The following is a 14,548-nucleotide window of genomic DNA, read 5'->3' as shown; positions in this document are numbered from 1 at the left end:
TGGTGCCACGGAGCGAAGACGCAGGAGACGGCAGACCGGATCCAGCAGACCCGATCCAGGCCTGCGCTGCGGCCCTGAGGGACAAAGCTAATACAGGACGTCTCCTTGAGGATCAAGGTTTGACATCGGTGGTTTGGACGCTGCCATGAGCGGCGGCCCTCAGCTGCTCTCCTCACCGGGCAGAGCGGCTTCACTCAGTCACACATTAAAGGTGTAATTATTACCCAGAGGTGCTAATGTCCCAGAACCGCCAACAGAACAAAGACAAAGGAGCATCAGGCTGACTGAACATTAACCAGCTGCAGAGGAAACCACAACCAGAGTACATAGAGCAGTTCATACACAGAGCGACGCTGCTCTGAAGACCAGCTGAGCTCTGAGCTCAAACTCACCTCATGCCTAAACAGAAAGTCCATCTAGTGTCACTCAGGTGTGTCGCCGCCGCCGCAGACACGCCAAGATAGCCCAGTTTGCTTTAAGGTCGTGAAGCGTGAAAGCATCAAACCGGCACGATGACCGTTTCTACCAGAGACGGCCCCCTGTCCACTTCCTGTCATGTGACCCGGCTGCTCCCCGTGGCTAGGAAGAAGACAGCACCCAGCTTTACAAGGCACACACACACACACACACACACACACATATAAATGATTAACCTAGGGGAGCAGCAACAACTGCTAAGGAACCGTCACTAAACAAACACTTTTATCTGACTTGGTGCATCTGAAAGGCGTCTGGGCTGAGTCAGATATTCTCTCACACACACTTAGTAACGAACCAGCACACACACCTGCATGGGACACACCTTCCTCACTACAGAGCACATACAGAGCTGTTTAGAGCACATATAGAGCACATTTTCACGCCCTTGCACGTGAAAGGGCGATAAGTATGTTTTCGTTTGCAGAATTCATTTCTGAGTAACAAATGAGTTACTGTTTTTTCCATTGCTGTGGAATGAGAGAAAATCGGGGATAATTTGTGTAATTTATATTTGAGTTTAAGGAAACTGTGACTGCTGTTTGTGATTAGAAATTGTGTTAATTGATTTATGAAATTGTTTAAGCCTAGTGGGAGGAGCTACGGACATAAAGGAGACTGCCTTCAGCCTGGGAGCGAGCAGTCGTGGGCTGGTTACACCGAAGGTAACAGTGACGTGTGCTTTGTATTGGATCGGGTTTAGTTTTGGAAAGCTGTTAGAGTTATTAAGGAACTTCTTTTTTTTTCCTGAGAAGTGTGAAACCTGTTTTGTAAGGTATTTTTTGTTTGGCTGTCCTGTGCATTTTTCTTTTGTATCTTTTGCATCCTTGGAGGAAATAAAAGAACATCAACGAAATGTTCTGACTACGCCTGGTGTTTGTGGAGTTTAGAGGAAGAACCCCGCGACAAGTCTATAAAGTTAAGATGATCGTACAGTACATTAGATCTATTTAGGCCTGCGCGGCGGTTTGTTTACGTCCGGTGGGGCTCCGGCCCCCCGGGGGCCACGGGGGGGAAAACGCAGGGCTCGGCAGCGCGGCCGCAGGATTGCGCAACTCTGGAAAACGGAAGCGGCGCTGACAGAAACGCACCGCTCATGGAAAGCAGCACTTCCTGAAGCAGCGGTGGAGGCAGTGGAGGCGGAGCAGAGCGCCGACTCAGCATCATGGCACAAGAAGCTTGTGGAGCCAGTTTTGGATTCAGGTTGGGTCACTTTGACCTTTTGAGATTTTTTGGCTGGATTTTCTTAAAAATGCATTTCCCTGATTATTTTTTTTTATTTTTACATATTTTTTATTATTTATCCTTCATATAAATCAGAGAAATTTAAAAAGGTTTCAATTGATTTATTTGAACTTATTTTGTTCCCTCCGAAAAATTCAATCATTTACGGAAAAAAAATCCAACAAAAGAAACAAAGGATCCAAATAAACTAAAACCAGACTGTAGCCTGCAGATGAAGGAGCAGAGTCGGGTTTGTCGGGAGGAATCCTATCCTCCATAGAGAAGCAGAGAGACCAGTTCCTCCACAAACGCACCATTATGCAGCACAGACCCAAACGCTCAATCTCCGCGGCCCCGTCAACAATAGCACGTGAAATACAACACCGGCACGGCACAGCTTCTGCTCCTTCTCCACTCAAACCTCTCCCGTACTTTCTGAGCTCTTAACTAACGGCGTAAAGGCCGACGTGTCCGACCAAACGTGTGTAGCGCTGAACCTCCGTGACCTCCGCCGCTTTTTGAACGACATTCTGGGAAAAGGGCGAGGAGGCGCGTGAAGGTGGGGATGAGCGCGGAATGGAAGGCACCGGAATGTTACTTCCAGCGGTTTGACGACCCAGGGGCAGAGTTTACCTTTAAACCCTCTGATTTCCTCTGTATCACGACTTTAATAATGCCAAAATGAAGTTTGGGCCCCCGGGCTGCGTCACACACACACACATGTGCAGCAGAGCGACCCCACCAACAGCAACGCAATTATGCTGTTCAGACTGTCATGTCCACAGACGCGCTCGCTTTATCACAAATTCCTGTTTCAAGCCTTGGGAAGCAGCTGAGGGAAAGGAAATAAAATGTTTTTAGACGCGGGGCCTCTGACATTCAGCAGACAGGAGAACTCAAATGCCTTCTTGATTATTTTCAACATTCTTCTGTTGTTGTTTGAGGTCGGACGGACGGGGGCGGGCACACACACACACACACACACACACACACACACACACACACACACACACACACACACACACACACACACACACACACACACACACACACACACACACACACACACACACACACACACACACACACACACACACACACACACACACACACACACACACACACACACACTGTTACTATGGCAACATCAGGGATTGGCCCCCATCACAACATTTCTCATCCAGCCTATATGGATTTATAAATTGTTCACTTTATCAGAATTAGCTCATTCATAATTCTATCGAAAGTCTGCTAGGTTGTTCTGACATTTCCCTTCATTTGTCCCCGAGGTCACCGTGTTCCTCCGGCGTGTTTTATCTGGCAGGCGGTGTTCTTTGGGACTTACGCTGTGCAGGACCGATGCCACGGCGTCTGTCATCTGGCTGGGAGAGTTGGGATTGCTCATGGCTCCGCAGTGAAGTGGCTGCTGGAGAGGGAAGCTGAGGGAAGCTGGCGTGGATGGGTGCGGCTTTAGCCCTTCTCTTTCTCACTGGGACTCAGACAGCTTTTGGGCAGCATAACCTGGAGACACACACACACACACGTTGGGTTACACAGAGCACAACAAGCAAACGTGGTGCTGGCAGTGGCGGTGGGTTTTACGCCAAGGTTGTCCCAAATGACGCAGTAGGAGTTGCGTCGGTGGCAGACAGGACCCAGAGAACAAAGCGGAGGAACCCGGGAACAATTTAAAGGATCGCGCTTTGGTGGAATCCGTAGCTGGTCGTCTCCATTCAACTCTGCCATTCTTGTTTTCCTGCCCTGCAGCACTTCCACGCCGCCATTCAAGGTTATTAGCTACTACAGTCAGATAAGAGGCAGATAACACGGTGCTACTGTGGAGAGGAACCTTTGATAAGTGACACACGTGCCTCCACCTGCACAACGCCGAGGCCTTCAACATAACGTGACACACAGCCGCAGGAATAGATCAATCAAACCATAACTAGAAGCTAGAAGCCAGAGAAGGATCGGACACAGCCAGCAAGGAATCAGGAAACAAGCAAAAGAAATAAAACGATAGCAGAAACGAATGCAGCTAAGGAGGAAAGTCTAATATTTCCCTCCATTAATGAGCTTTATCATCAAACCATAAAAAGTAATACATTAGCAGCTAGAATGACCCCAAAGGTCACTGAACACATTATCCTGCTTAAGCTAACTGACGCAGTGGTTTTTGACCTTTGCAGGCATTTCAGCCGTCTTCAGAGAGCCTTGGAGCCGGAGGACGACCTCTCCCAGTCTCAGCCCCGCTTGGCTCTGTGACAGCAGATATCACCGTGACGATAAGCCCTAGCACAATCACATCAATGACCTTGTTTGTGACTGGCGGATTTATTAGCAGCAAACCGCAGAGCTCTGAAACTGAGACAAGTGCCACTGGGTTAGGGTGGCAATCAATGCATTAACGGTGAAGTAGCTAACAAAGAGCGGTTCTGTTCTGACCCAATGGAGTTGATGAAGGAGCGGAGCGGAGGCCTTTATTTGGGGGTGTGCTGGAAGATTACTTTCTCAGTAAACCTACACTCCATCAGTGTGGAAGAGGTCGGGCGTACGGTTACAGAACCCCAGGGTGCCGAGCAAAGAGCCATGGGAACCCAGCTTATCTGCCTCAGGGCGGGAGGAAGGATAACAGCAATGATCGGGAACAAATAGGATAACGGGCAGGATTTATGAAGCAAAGGCGTAGATGTGAAGGCTGACAGGAGACTGAGGACATGAGGACCCGATACTCTCTTGGTCCCCTGGAGGCGTCTCTTCACGTCGTCTAGCAGCCGTTGGCTCAAATGTCCCTCGACATTAAAATGAGAAAATAATGGATTTTTTTGTTCACATCTTTCCACTGGACATTTAGTCTCAGCATGAAGTCTGTGAGCGCAAGGTTTAGGAAGAATATTCACCTGGGAGGAAATGAGAATAAAAACAGGAAGGAGGTGATCGGCTCCAACTTCTACAGCCCGGAGGCCGACAAGAGGAGCGGGAAAGGCTGGAGACGCAGAGACGGGGAAGTGTGCGGACCGGGGAGCGCCGACATGGACGCAGGGACAACAAGGACGCAGGAGCTAATCCAGCCAAGGCAGCCGCAGCGTCCACTGTGACAAGCTTCCTGTTTAAATGCCTCCCAATGTTGCTTGGTCATTGATGAGGTCATACTTAGTGGCGCCGCATTGTTGCCTCTGCCAGGGAGAGGGGTGTGTGTGTGTGTGTGTGTGTGTGTGGTGTGTCGTGGTGTGTTGTTCTTGCTCGATTCCATTTCCAGGGTTTTGTCTCACTGTTCCCCAGCTGGGCGTGTCCCATGTTGGACATTAACAGGCGAACACGCGTGCTTCATCTCCACAGAGCTACAAAACATGCAATGGGTAACACGGTGTCGCTCTCTCATAGGATGAGACAGAGCAGCAGCGCCTCTGTTTACAGGCGGCTCTGACAGATTTACATTTCATTCTGGAGTAACGGCTCACAGAGACGCTGCGACTCATCTTAAAGCTGACTGTATAAAGAACAGTCATCCATATTCTGAGAAATGTCAATGTATTCAGAAAGACACCTAGTGCCTTAGATACCTAGAAGACATTTTTGATTTATCAGTTTAAGAGCCTGTTTTCTCCTTCCTGTTTTTATTCTCACTTCCTCCCAGGTGAATATTCTGATGCGACGCTGATGCGTCTCATCTTAAAGCTGATCTGCTTGCTGATGAATGGTTTCTGGGCGACTCGTGACCTTTCCTCCATCCTTGAGCTCTGCCACATCCTCTTTGTGCCGACTCATGCACCTCACAGCGTACAAATATAGCTGAGCTATGTTGAGAGCAGAACGCTTCCAGCTGGGATGTAAACACAATCTGAAATGAGCTTTACGCATGGACAACATGGAAAGGATTTGGCCATGATGTCATACATTAAGGCGGCTGCTGAGGACACACACACACACACACACACACACACACGGCAGTGAGTCAGCACAAAACACACGCTCCATCTCTAAAATGACTCAAAGACACATAAAGGTCACGTAAAGGTCATGTCTGTCCCTGAATGTCTCTTCATGTCTCCTGCTCCTTACAATGAAGGACAGAGACAATTAGAGCTCAAACTCTTAACATGAAGCCCGTCCGCACGCTGCCATCCGCCTGCACGCCCATTTACAAAGCCTGTCAATCAAAAGTTAATTACAGAAGAGCTCCATCAGGAAAATACAAAAATAGACGCTGGACCTTGACGTCCGAACCTCGACCCCTGTTATAAGAGCGGCCGCGTCCATCTGTCTCACACGATGGAAACCTCAGCCTGAGCGCACACACACACACACACACACACACACACACACACACACACACACACACACACACACACACACACACACACACACACACACACACACACACACACACACACACACACACACACACACACACACACACACACACACACACACACACACACACACACACACACACACACACACACACACACACACACACACACACGCGCGCGAATCATCAGCTCTTATCTGACAGGACACCAGGTTAGATGAGCCGTTATCAGTCTGCCCTTTAAAGAGGGGAAACAACATCAAACTAAAGAGTGAATGATGCAGCCAACGCTCCATCTGGAATCGACCACAACATTAACACATTAACAGAGCCGTCGCTTCCTGCTCACCGCCGATAAAATGTCCAGTGGAGCGCTTACTGGAGGATGACGAGGCAGTTTGTGCCCCGTAAAGCCAAACGGCCCGGGCGATGAAGAGGAGGAGAGGAGAAAGGAAAGGTGATGTTTCTGCTGGGCTCAGTGAGAGGGACAGAGAGGCTGAGGTCGTGTTTACAGGTACAGATTATCAGGGTTCAGCTCTGACTCAGCACTTGTCTCATCAAGTCTGCTGCAGACTGGAGCAGTGTCACACAAATCCTGACCCGGTTAGGTTTGATTAGCGTTAACCTGACGACAACAACGACAACAACGACAACAACAACCTCCCGACCACTCTGCTGAGGAATGTATACAACCATTACATTGTAGCCACGTGACAGAAAAAGCAACAAGTCCCGCTCTGGAAGGGAGACGTCCTGTCCGTCCCCGAGAGGGAGAAGAAAGGTCCAAACATCTGGCGGGTAAACGTACAAAGAGATTTGTGAAGGTACTGTACCTTTGTGTGCTTACTGCAGAGAAGCCACCGCTGACATTGTAGTGCAGTTCTGAACTCTGCTGTGAAGAGAGAGAGAGAGAGAGAGAGAGCGAGCCGGGGTCTGGTCAGAGTGCAGGGTGAAAACAAACAGAGGGGGGAGAGAGAGACAAAAGAAAGGAGAGTTAGAGGTGAAGAGTTTGCATCCAGCCTGTGGCGGAGCCGAGCGCTGGCTCAGACAGACTGATAACAGCAGCCTTCCTCCTCGGGGTTATGTTTCCTCCTCCAGCCTGCTGACAAGTAGCCATGTGACTCCAGGGCCCATTCAACACTGAGTCAGAGGCTGCCGCTGCTGAGACACACACACACACACACACACACACACATAATCTGATAGCACTCTGAATAAATGATCTGCTTCTGTGTTTCAAGGCTCAGGATGATTAAACCCACTTCCTGTGAGTTATGCAGGGTTCACAGGCATATCTGACATATTTGTGTGGTGCTGCACCGCAAACGTCTCAGATCAAAGCCCACTACCAACTTCACACGCCACACTATATGTACACACACACACACACACACACACACGTATATATAGACATGATGTCCACTAAAGGTCACGGTGATGGATTCGCCATCATCAAGTTAAATTTAAACACACGGCTGGCAGGAGTGTGTGAATGTATGGGACAAAACAAACAACTACACACAACGCACACAAGCATCAAATGACAATAATAATAACCCTTATAAAAGTGTTCCTGGATGCTCCTCTGGAATCGGAGCTGTCAGTATTGAGTTGTGTGTATTGTGAGGCGTTTGTGTGCTAACAGACGCTCGGCTGCTGTCCGTTTGTGGCAACACAACTTTAAATCCCTGTGTGTGACAAAAGTAACACAACGTGACAGAATGGTCCTTTAATGAGAGGATTTACATGCAATGGCTCTGGTGAGGAAACCTCCATCACTCTAGTTTCTTTTCTTAAGGGCCAGTGTGTGTGTGTGTGTGCACAGTGTGTGTTGTGACACACACACACAAAAGCTGCCCAGTGTGAGGCAGCAAGAGGCCGCTTCACCACAACGCACAGGCTCAAGACGGGGAGTGAGTCAGTGTGTGCACAGTGTTGGGCCATGAGGAATATGTCACTGCTCCACATGAAAGGCTTGTGTGTGTGTGTGTGTGTATATATATAAGTGTGTGTGTGTGTGTAAACGTGATCACCTGCTCAAATAAGATAAAGCACTGCACTGCAATCACAGCCCGAAGCCTGAGTGAAAGTCCTGTTGTTGACGTTATTTCATTTCATATGTGTGTGTTTACAAATGTGCACAGGATGTTTACTTCATAGTGAGCATGAGGAAGGCTGCAGAGCAAGGAGACGAGGAAGAGGAGGGAGGAATCAGCCAAAGTGTGAATGCTGGAAAATGTGCAGGGTGCAGGGTACAGTGTGTGTGTGTGTGTGTGCGTGTGTGTGTAGGCCGACCCAGTTTTACGGCTCACAGCTCCAGAGTCTGTGAGGCTGAAGAAAACAAACACACTTGTCGAGTCATGGAAGAATCAAAATTATTAACACAAATAATCCAAGCTGAGGTCAGGAAAGCGTCCAGATTAATTTTTGTGTTCTGCAGCGAACAAAGAGCAGCCCTGTGATCTAAACACACACACACACACACACACACACACACTTCATAACAATCAAGCACCGCATTCCACATCAGCTTATAGGCGACTTACTGCAGAGGTCTGTGTGTGTGTGTGTGTGTGTGTGTGTGTGTGTGTGTGTGTGTGTGTGTGTGTGTGTGTGTGTGTGTGTGTGTGTGTGTCAGATATAATTGTTTGTCTCACTGTGAAGTCACATGCATGTCTTGCGTGTGCATGTGTGTGTGTGTCAGATATAATTGTTTGTCTCACTGTGAAGTCACATGCATGTCTTGCGTGTGCATGTGTGTGTGTGACTGTGTGTGTGTGTGTGTGTGTGTCAGTCACACGCAGTCAAAGCCACCAGCAGTTAAAATTGAAGTCCACTTCAAAGTCGGGGGCTTTCCTCAAACCTGATGATGCAGTGACACGAGCGTGCTGCTCTGTGAGAGGAGGCGGGACTGACCAGGACTCAACCAGAGCGACACACATGTACACACACGTACACACACACTACACACTCGGCTCAACCTGCCAAACATGGAAACTCTGTCCTCATTTCTGCTTCTTGCTTCTCTGAGGTTTTGGAGACAGAAGGTTGTTGTTGCTGCTCTGTGTGATGACACGGAGCATCCTGTCGCTAATCCAGAGCGTCTCAATTTCAAACACATTATCCTGCACTGGAAGAAGTGAGAGGCTAAAAATAAGCGAGTACACTTAACAGAGCAACACGCCGCCTTCAGAGTCTTTGATTCTAAAGTGTCGACATGAGTTGGAAAGTTACTCGCCCAAACTTCCTGTTATTTCTCTCTCTCTCGCTCGCTCGCTCTCTTAGCCCATAGTCCTGAACGTAAGGAAACCACAGCCCAGCAGATCAGCTGAGGACAAACTGGCGTCGTGGCAACAAGTGGCCCGCCGCCTGAGACCTGCAGAGTGGAGAGCAAAACCTCCAAAGTCCCAGAAACACAAACCCAGAAACTCACCGCAGCTCGGTGGCGTCACACTCCAGCGTGTCCCGAGGAGCTTGCTGACACAAAGCCGACCCCTGCGTGTGTGAGCGCGTGCGTGTGTGTGCGGGTGTGTGCCACCAACAGCTGCTCTGTGTGTGGATCTCTATGGGGACCTGGCTGATAGCTGCGTCGCCTCTGAGCCTCTGGGCCTGAAATAGCCCCGCCGTGTACCCGGGCGCGTCCAGAGCCCTTTTAGAAATGCGCCGACGTCTCTGCCCGCCTCTCGCTCCCCACGGCCACGGCGAGGGGAGAGGGGAGGGCGTCTGGCTCTGCTCAGGGTCCAGGATCTCCAGCGTGACCGTGCAGAGTTATTCACACGGCCAACAGCTGCACTCAGTGGACCTGAACCCATCTTCATCCCCACGCAGCCCAGGCAGCACCTGTCCTGGGTCCTGGGGGGCACGCCGGGGCTTAAAGGGGGCCAGTGAGCCAGGAGAGTTCAGTCACATAAAGCCGCTGCATTGTCCCTGCAGCCACAGAGCCAAAAGCAATCACCGCCCTGCTGGACTCCAGAGTAGAAGAGTGAGGAGGAAGAGTGAGGAGGAAGAGTGTGTCGCTCAGTACAGAAGAGTGAGGAGGAAGAGTGAGGAGGAAGAGTGTCACGCTCATCATTTACAAATGTGGGAACTTAACTCTAAGCCCTTAATGAACTTGAATGCATGTTCATGTTTAGGGTTTGAGTTCCCGCCTCCTTTCAGCCGTCTGCCCTTTAGCAGAAGCTTCAGGTTTGACAGATGCTCTTCATCTCAGCTGGCCTCACATTCTTAGGTAATGATGAAGTTCCTGTGAAGCCACAGAGGAACTGAGACGCTCACACAGCCAAGTAGGTCACTTTGACTGAAAGAGTAAGCTTCGACAGTAACCAAGGCGCCAGTGTTGACCATCAGCTGGTTGTGCTCGCCCTCCGCCGCATTCAAGCGCTACGATTGGTCGACTGGGCTTTAAGGGCGGGGCTTGACAAGAAGTTCTGCGGGGTCTGAACAAATCATCAATGACGCTGATGAGCTGCTACACAAACTGTGCTCATCGAGAGAAGAAGCCATGCCAGGAGAGCAGAGTGAGGAAGAGGAGCTGAGAAGAAACGATGAGAGGGAGAAAGAGGAATCCAAACGCCAATTAGGGGCCGATGAAGTAAGAGCCAATGACTGAGCTCGATTCAGTAACGTACAAGTATGACATCACTTATGTTACTTTGTTGTTCGTATGACATCACTGAGTCAGTTTGATGACATCACCACTGCTTGGTTGAGCAGAGGAAGAGGCCGAGCTCCACAGTTCTGACACTACATGCGGCGGTGTGATGTTGCCTCTTCCTGTTATATATTTAAAGGAACGTGACTCAGTGTTGTCACGCACTTGACAAACGGCGAAGAAGAGGAAGAAGAAGAGGAAGAAGAAGAGGAGGAAGCAAGAGGAAAAACAACAGGTGCGCTTTTGACTTCAATCTACTTTGTATGATCCAAACATCTTCATCATCACTGCATGTTAGTTTGTCTTCTGCCATGAACTGGACAATAGGAGCTTTTCATTCATCATCATCATCCTCAGTGCCTCGTCCCTATCCAGCACCGCCGCAGCTGTGTGCGTTTGTGTGCGTTACACACTCAGGTTGCACAAAAGCCGAAGCCTGGCTCTCACAGAAACACGGCGTCTTTGTGAAGCTGTGACCGCCGCGCTCTGCTAATAACTGTAGTTACTCCTGTGAGAGGAAGAAAAGATCCCTGGGCTCCCACAAGACAAAACAAAAAGGGCCTACACACACACACACAGACACACACACACACAGAAATCAAAACTGTTCCATTCATCCATGTCATGGGAAATTAAGTAACGTGATTAGCACAGAGTGGCTCACAGGCCTAAAGGTGAGACTACAAACAAGAGGAGGGGGGCGGGGATTAAAGTGCATGCATGAGAAAGTCACAAGCCTGACAATGAAGAAGGGGAGGGGGGGGGGGGGGTCGGGGGTCAGGAGCCTAATCATAGCATACAGTTCAGTGTAGGATCAGATTGTCCAGAGAGGCTGCAGACAGCTTCATTAAAGTGAAAGATTGTACTCCAAGCCTTTCCCGTTCCAAGGTGCCCTGCCAAAGCTCTCACCGGTAATTAAACACAACTTAGTAGGCGACACATTACTACAGCGGAGCAGCAGCCAAGACGTACTGAATGGGGGACGAGAGCTTGACTCCAGAGTCTCCCACAGAGGCCGAGCCGTCCACACACAAAAGGGTTAAGCCGGAGGAGCTGGCAACTCGCCGCGTTTAAGGGGTTAAAGCCAGAGCGGCCACATAAATAAACATGAACTCCCAAGAGGTCAGGCTGGGAAATAGTACTTCTTCTCCTCCTTCGTCTTCTCCTTCGTCTCGTGCATGATCGAGCATTTGACGTCAGGAATGCCGAGTCGCTCTCTGTGAAGTCGCTCGGTGCGTTGACATTTTGTCTCCCAAGCAAAAAACGTGGCGGTTTCTGTTCTGATGTCCTCCGCCGAAGCGAGGCAAAACAAATATTAGAGCCCAGACGGAGACGAGCCCACGTGCTGCACTGAGTCAAAGACAGGCCTGGAATCTGTGTGTGTGTGTGTGTGTGTGTGTGTTCAGGATTGAACAAGGCCAGATTGACTAAAACAAACATTGGCACTCCTCTCCTATCTTTGGAGTCCTTGAGGACAGTTTGTCTGATTTAATGCTCCTGTTTCTCTTTTCCACCAAAGCTAAGCGTCCCTCGTGATCGCCACGTGACCTGAGACTGGTGAGTCAGCAGGAGACTCGTCCTCCCTCCATCCTGCCTGAGGCCCAGTCTGTCTGTCATCCACACACAAGCAGCTGTGGTTCACCAGACGCACAACTCTCAATAATGATGGCTTCCATTAAAAGTTTTCTATTAATTAATCGGTAAAGAGATCGTCAAAATAAATGGGACAAATGTCTTTATAATGGAATTAAATGTAAACAAAACAGGGAAAGTAGAAATTTAATTCTAGAAATAATTGTAGGGGGTTAATTAGTAACGTACCTTTCTTCATCACTAAACATTTGTGTGGCAGCGACTTAACGCAAACACAAGAGTACCAAGTTCATACGTGTTTAAAAATAAGGCTTTAAATAAGTTTAAAACTGAAATCTTTGGTTCAAACTTCACTTATGCAACAAGTGGCTTCTTCTAAATCGTTTGACAACTTATCTGAGCAGAGCTGAGGGATTTATCTGGGCTCACTTCAGACATGAATGAATGAATGAATGAATGAATGAATGAAAGCGTTCCCCTGGCAGTGATGTTAACACATGATTAATGAAAACAATCATTAGTTGCACAGCTGGAGAATGTCAGGCCATCAACTTGTAGAACAAACCCATCTGAGGCTAAACGGGTCAGACACTGGAGAGAGAAGTCGGCTTCGTACCAAACACGATGACTCTTTGCACAAGAGGATAATTATTGATTACACAGCTGCGGATAACATAGATGTGATCACTGTGATTCCCACAGCAGAGAAACAAGAGCCGCATGCATGTGTGCGGTGTCAACGTGGACACACCCTCACTCCTCTCCCTGCCTCCATTCATCACATAAAGCAGATTCATGTCGACAGGAAACACATTCAATTAATCCATCTCTCCTGATTACATAGCGGCTCTGCTGTCAGGTGGCGTAGCGGCTAACTTGACTACCACATCACCACTCTGTCAAACACTCACAAAAGCAACAGGTTGGCTCAAACTGTGTGTCACACGCTCCGTGTCACACACCGAGGCAGCCCAGAGACAAAGCGAGGTCACGCTGCCGCGGCTCGGACACTTTCCCCTGCGTGTGTGGCAGCCAGCGCCGCCTCAACACCGAAAACCGCTTTACCGCCTCCAACATGGAGCGGCTCCGAATAACAAACACGAAGCCCTGCGAATCGAACAACTCGTGTCATTTATAATAACAAACAGTGTGAAACACGGCGGCTTATTGCCTGTGAGGTGACCGGTACTTACCGCAAACTAACTCACTGAATGGAGCGACTGACCGACCCGGTGTCAAGCACGCGGTCATATACACGATGGAACTTCTTGTGAAACTTTCAAAGTAAAATACGTGAAATCTATACCGGACGCATTGACGCGTTTCGCCGCGCTTTGTGGCACATTTGCAAAAAGGACGAGCACAGATTCCACAACACACAATTCAAATATCACAAGTTTTCAAGTTTTTGTTTCCACATTTCTACACGTTTAAACCTAAATGATTCTGTTGACTTTCAATTACAACCTCGAGATAAACGTCAAAACACTTAGCACACTTAGGCCAGGGTGTCAAACTACATTTTAATAATTGTCACATTGTACAAAATTCACACGAATTTCTCATTTACGTTATTGTGCATTGAGGGTCAGAAATCCTATATGCGTGCCCTTATTGGCGTATTTGGCTTCAGTTCCGGTACTAGTCTGGTCATTTCCGCGAGCTTCCCACAGCTTTTGCTGCGCCTGCGTAAATGATGATGATGATTCATATTTCTGATGAAGGCCTGCTACGAAGGCATCGTTCCGTTATGATGCAACGGCTTCCTCGTGTGCACTTCGATTCTCAAGTGTACATGAACTACAAATACATTCACAGATCTGCAGAGTGCAGATTATTCATGAACAGTTGACACATCTACAGGTTTTAAATGTTTTAACGATTTCCTGAAGATGCCACGTGGTTAAATAGATTTAATTCATTTCTGAAGAAAATATTTTTAATTAACAAAGTTCATCAGACGTAATATATTTCCGGTTGTTTACATCATGATAATTATCTATCAACAGGTCCCATGTGGCTAATTTCAGTTTTTCACACCAGTAATATTCACTCCGTGTCGAGAAAAGTATATTTGTAATGTTATTCCAGGTTCGTAAGATTGTTGACAATGTATGGATACGATGGTGACGTGATTGTGATCAATATGCATGTTTTTAATTAGGATTCGGTATCGATTTATATTTATTTTACTATGGTATGCTTTTATGTTTTATACTTATTAATGTATCTTCTTTAAATGTTTTTCAGGGTAATGTTCAATGTCGTAATCATTGCCAAAAACTGCCACG

At 48.3% G+C, this 14,548-nt stretch overlaps 1 protein-coding gene across 5 annotated transcripts in view; it reads right to left on the bottom strand.

The window, feature by feature from the left end:
* Positions 1-13,483, bottom strand: part of slc4a2b (solute carrier family 4 member 2b) — a 28,767-nt gene extending 15,284 nt beyond the window's left edge. For 2 of the 5 annotated variants that reach the window (XM_076170463.1, XM_076170461.1), the window contains exons 1-2: positions 6,847-7,170; positions 3,047-3,222 (exon numbers count right to left, since the gene is read on the bottom strand). In XM_076170463.1, coding sequence (XP_076026578.1) covers positions 3,047-3,106 — 60 coding nt within the window. In that variant the 5' untranslated portion in view covers positions 3,107-3,222; positions 6,847-7,170. Of the gene's footprint in view, positions 1-392; positions 663-3,046; positions 3,223-6,846; positions 7,175-13,450 lie in introns of those variants that run through there. The other 3 variants (XM_076170462.1, XM_076170466.1, XM_076170464.1) reach the window with 3 other exon arrangements.
* Positions 13,484-14,548: the final 1,065 nt, after the last annotated feature.

The sequence above is a fragment of the Genypterus blacodes genome, unplaced genomic scaffold, assembly GCF_046128005.1.
Source record: "Genypterus blacodes isolate CSIRO-AG114 ecotype Tasmania unplaced genomic scaffold, CSIRO-AGI_Gbla_v1 ptg000218l_1, whole genome shotgun sequence".
Lineage (NCBI taxonomy): Eukaryota > Metazoa > Chordata > Actinopteri > Ophidiiformes > Ophidiidae > Genypterus > Genypterus blacodes.
The sequence above is the reverse complement of the archived record's forward strand: the minus strand, read 5'-3'. Positions and strand labels throughout refer to the sequence as shown.